At 36.7% G+C, this 5112-nt stretch overlaps 2 protein-coding genes across 2 annotated transcripts; one reads left to right on the top strand and one right to left on the bottom strand.

Annotated features, from left to right (window-relative positions):
- Nucleotides 1–483: 483 nt before the first annotated feature.
- LOC113296519 lies at nucleotides 484–3151 on the top strand. The gene is made up of 4 exons (XM_026544824.1): nucleotides 484–1573; nucleotides 1857–2346; nucleotides 2447–2614; nucleotides 2812–3151. The coding sequence occupies exons 1-4, from the start codon at nucleotides 484–486 to the stop codon at nucleotides 3149–3151; spliced, it is 2088 nt and encodes a 695-aa protein (XP_026400609.1).
- A 630-nt stretch (nucleotides 3152–3781) lies between these two features.
- Nucleotides 3782–4629, bottom strand: LOC113296518. The gene is made up of 2 exons (XM_026544823.1): nucleotides 4504–4629; nucleotides 3782–4315 (listed from the first exon to the last, which is right to left on the bottom strand). The coding sequence occupies exons 1-2, from the start codon at nucleotides 4627–4629 to the stop codon at nucleotides 3782–3784; spliced, it is 660 nt and encodes a 219-aa protein (XP_026400608.1).
- Nucleotides 4630–5112: the final 483 nt, after the last annotated feature.

Raw genomic sequence — 5112 nt, 5'->3', positions numbered from 1 at the left:
TAAGTTTTTAGCTTATTTTAGCTTTCGATTTGATTATCTTTCTGTTTTCTTTTCAAAATCAGGTTTGTTTTCACTTTCATATCGTATTATCCAACAGTACATATATGACATACTCATTGTTTCTGCTACAGTTTTTGAATCATGTTTAAGATTTGAATTCTGGATCATGGAGATTGGTTGTGTTCTGTTTGTTTTTTATGAATCTTGTTCGTATTTATTCAGTTATTTGGTTAGATTGTTAAGTTTTTAGCTTATTTTAGCTTTCGATTTGATTATCTTTCTGTTTTCTTTTCAAAATCAGGTTTGTTCTCACTTTCATATCGTATTATCCAGCAGTACATATATGACATACTCATTGTTTATGCTCTTAGATTCTGTTTCTTGCATAGATCTCTCACTTTTTTTAGTTTGACCCATCAGTACGTATGTGAAATACTGTATTTTAATACTGTTACATCTTTGTCACATTTGCAGGTTCAAAACATGTCTGATGCAGAGTGTTCCAATCCAAATACCTACTGCTATGCATACATTTACTATAAGCATCATCATTTTTCTCACCTCGTTACTTTTAAGTCTAGTATTGATGACCTGAAATTTCTTATTTGTGAAAACTGGATAACCTTGAACCCTTTTGAGATTATCATCACTTATGTTGAGAATGGTGTCAAAGTGCCTGTGATTGCTGACTTTCAACTTCATGGTCTCGCTGCCTTGCATTTTTCAAAGAAATCGGCGTTCTTTGAGCTGCATGTGGATTTTCTTTCTGCTGGTGGATGTAGTTCCTCTACATTCAGCGACGTCGACAACAATTCAGAACTGATTAGGGCATATAGAGATAGTTATGAAACTGAGGGAAAAGAAATTGTTAAACCTCTTCTGTCCGATGGGTGGGAGAATGTTTTTGATGATCCTAACAAGCTTTTTTGTGGTGGTGTTGATGTTGTTCGGTTGGCCTGTCAAAAGTATTGTTTAAAGACTGGGTATCGCGTAACAAAGGTGAAGAATGATCGTGAAAGGTTCACAATGAAATGCAGTAAAGTCCCATGCACTTGGATGATCCATGAAGTTGCTATTGATTCTACTTGCGATGTTTTTAGGATAAAAAATTATGTTGGGAGGCACACTTGTGGAGCTGGTGTGAAGTTGAGAAGTCCTAAAGTATCGAAGAAGCAGGTACACAACCTTATTCATGATCGTGTGATGCACAACCCACTTATCAAGCCTCGCGAAATTGAAGATTATATAAAAGTTGGTGCTGGTGTTAATATCAAATATCGACATGCATATCATGGTTTGGAACGGTCACACCATGAAATTTTTGGGAATGATGTAAAGTCTTACTCTGATCTGGTTTGGTGGGTGAATTCATTGAAAGAAACAAATCCTGGCTCTTATGCGGATTTTCAGTTTAACGATGCAACTCAGACATTTGAAAGGTTATTCATCGCAATAGGCGCTTGTATTGAAGGTTATAGACTTTGTCGACCAATGATTTTTGTTGATGCAACTTTTCTGACCGGGAGATTTAGAGGTACCCTTATGGATGCTACTTGTCTGAATGGGAATCAAGGCAAGTGCTCTTTGTTACGTTTTAATTGTTATTGTTTACAAGTTATTCACTGCTTTTAATCGTTGGAACTTTTTGAGTATACCATTTATGTACTGAAAAGTTATTGTGTCTAACACACACTAATTCATATATGTAAGCATAAGACCTTTTTTTGAGTACAGTATGTCTATTATGTACTGGAAATTCTTAGTCTATTTCCCAGTACATAATATATGTTACGTCTATGAATCTAACAACATATTTAGTGACAGTATATAATATATGTACTGTTTGTTTTTTCCAGGTTTTTATCCGCTAGCCTTTGCATTGGTCCCAGGAGAGGATGTTGACAATTCGGATTGGTTTATGTGCAATCTTAGCAACATTGTTGATGACCGTCCTATCACCTTTATGTCTGATCGTCATGAAGGATTGTTGAGGGCTATTCCTAAACACTTTCATACTTCCCATCATGGCTATTGTTACTACCACTTGCAAGGAAACTTACCAATCAGGAAATCGGACGAGAAGTACAAAGAAGTTATGGCTTGTTTCAAAAAAGCAACTTATGCTCTCACACCAGCAAGATATGAAGAAGCACTAATGGAAATGGAGTTGATGGGAAGGCCTGGGGTTGCTGAGTATTGCCGCAATATGCCTAGGGAACATTGGTCTAGCGCGTTCTTCACTGGCTGTAGATTTGGTCAGACTACATCAAGCGTTGCTGAGTCCTTCAATAATTGGATTCGGAAAGACAAGAGGTTGCCTGCCTGCGCCCTCGTTGACATGATCAGGTTTGTGTTGTGTGTTTTTTTTGTTGGTGTTTTCTTTGTTTTTGGTTCATTTTTTTTTGTTCAAAATTTATTACAGGTGTTCTTTTTGTTCCATTCATAGGTTACGCGTTATGGAGTTGATGAATGAACGTCTCGAAATGAGTCTTTTGATGGACCCAGAGAAGCTCACTCCTACCTACGAGGCGTTACTTAAAGAACATATTCAAATTGGTCGAGTTTGGAATGTTACTCAGTCATCTGCGTATGAGTATGAGATTCATTCGCCTAGGTTAGCTTTATCCCATAAAACAACTTTTACTGTACTATAACATACATGTAGGAGTGAATCATATGTTTTGTTTTTTTGTATTTGTTTGCAGTGCTGCATATATGTACTGCTTTTAAGTTATTTGTGCTGAAAATATTTTTACGCATCTGCAAGTCTCACACTGTTGATCTGCTGAACAAGACTTGCACCTGCCAAAGATGGCGTGTTTATGGTTTTCCATGCTCTCATGCTACAACAGCTATATCTGCCAAGGGTGATCGATACGTAGATTATATCGAAGACTACTTCAAAGTTACAAATTTTCAGCAGCTGTATTCAATTGCTATCAGACCAATCCCCAACTACAACAGGCCAGAGCAGTATCTGCCAGAGGATACTATTTTTCCACCCCATCCACGAGTTCCACCAGGTAGGCCAAAGGGAAATCGTATCAAGAATGCATGGGAGAAAGCTAGGAAGTCCGTCCGTTGTTCCAACTGTAAGAAGAAAACTCACCACAACAAGGCAACGTGCACTGTCATTCCTTCATACCCATGAGTTTTAGATTTTCAGTTCTCCCTTATTAGTTCTATTGGTCACAATACAGATTCTGTTTTGCGCATCATTTTAAATACTTTTGTTCGCTTTTTTTAGAGTGCTGAAATTATGTACTGTTTGATATCTTTATGGGTCAAGGTACTTTGTGCTCATTTAAGACTCTTTTAATGGTACTTTGTACTGCATTATCCACTTTCAATATTATTGGTTTTCAGGTTGATTTCCAAGTTTGTTCAAGACTTTCTGAGCACAACTATTATGTACTTTCTGTTCAATTAAGACACACCAAACAAAGAGACCAGCTCTGAGATTCATGTTCTCTCCCATCATGATTAACAAATTTAGAGAGTCATATTCTTCAATTGACTCTAATAGCTGGTCTATGTTACATAATACACACCAAAACACTTCATACTATGGACTTTTACCATCCAACATGTCAACATTTTTATAAATCCAAACAACTGTACATAGATTAAACACAAACACCATAGTTTCGAGAACAATTGTTATCAAAATAAATAAGAATAATTACTAAACTTTGATATTTTCTAAAACAAACTAGCAAACTCTGAATATGTTCTCTATGATAACTTCTACTATGCATTCCTAATTCATATAAGCACTGTCTTAAAAACCTTTTGGAGCATGAATATTCCAGCTCTCCGCAGGAGGAGATGTTGCTGAGAGTATTTTGCATGCTAAAGAGATCCTATTCTTATGTATTTTGTCCTTTAGTTCTTCTGGGTCTCCCAAGCTCATTCGCACTCCATCAATTACTTCCTCCTTTGCAACTTTCTTCATGATGTGCATGATATATATTGCACAATCTGGATAGTCTCCCTGTTGAGGTGTTGGGTAACTAATCATCTTTACTCTGCTTACAAGTGGAAGGCGCAGGCTCGACAAGCGTTCATTAATTGCTAACAAGCAGTATTCTGCCATAAGATTAGCATTATCGAGACACTCATTTTTGGATACAGCTTCCCAAGTGTTGTAGTGGAAGAATTCGCCTTTCTCGCATTCATACACAAGAAGCGTCCAATGCACGTTTTGGTGTGACATTGGAATAATAATCTTCCTGGTTCCTTCCTCCATATTCCTGATGGGTAAGAATACAGCAGTGTTTGCTGCTACTTGATGTACTGGGTCACTTAAATAAAACTGAAAAGAATTAAATTTATCAGTGTAGTAAATATGTACTGAAAATTATAGTGTAAAACACATATATGAAAGCATAATATTTGTTACAACATCAAAAAAAAATTGTTTCGTTTTATTTTCGCAGATATGCTATGCCCTTTACAAAGACATGATGCATGTTGTTTATCAAGATAAATTGGAAAACATACCCAGCCTGTTGGATCAATGTGGAGTACTGGAATGTACTTTCTCTTTCCATTCACTGGTTGCTCATTATGATATGCTTTTTTCAGTTGGTATTGCCAGTAATTTATAAGATCTCCCTCTAAAGCCATGTTATGTAGCAGATCTTCAAATGTCTCTGCAGATAATATGTGATGACCAATCACAGCAGGAGCTTTCCAAGCACTGTTGCTGCAAATTCAAATAATCCAAATCAATTATAAGTTTGATTCTAAACGAAGTACATAAAGTTTTGTTAAAATGAAAGGGACATATCCAAGAGAGACTCACATTGAGGTAGCTTTGTCAAAAAAAGGAGAGAGAAGCGCTCTTTGTTGTGAACTCAAATCCTTATAGAACGGAGATTTCCTTAGGCTCAACAACTTGCGTGCATTCTTCACTTTTTTAGTAAGTTCTTGCAGATTTGGATCACCTTTAACTTTTCTCTTTCTCACATTCTCGCTATCCTTTTTCTGAACTTTCTCTGTTGGGCAATCTTTTCCAACTGGGTTTTCAGTTATGGACTTTTTTTTCCGCCTTTTATGTCCCGACAGTCCTTTGCCACTAGAAAACTCAGGATCAACTCTTTTCTGCGG

Source organism: Papaver somniferum, chromosome 7, assembly GCF_003573695.1.
Source record: "Papaver somniferum cultivar HN1 chromosome 7, ASM357369v1, whole genome shotgun sequence".
Lineage (NCBI taxonomy): Eukaryota > Viridiplantae > Streptophyta > Magnoliopsida > Ranunculales > Papaveraceae > Papaver > Papaver somniferum.
Note: the sequence above shows the minus strand (reverse complement) of the source record. Positions and strands in the feature narration are given on the sequence as shown.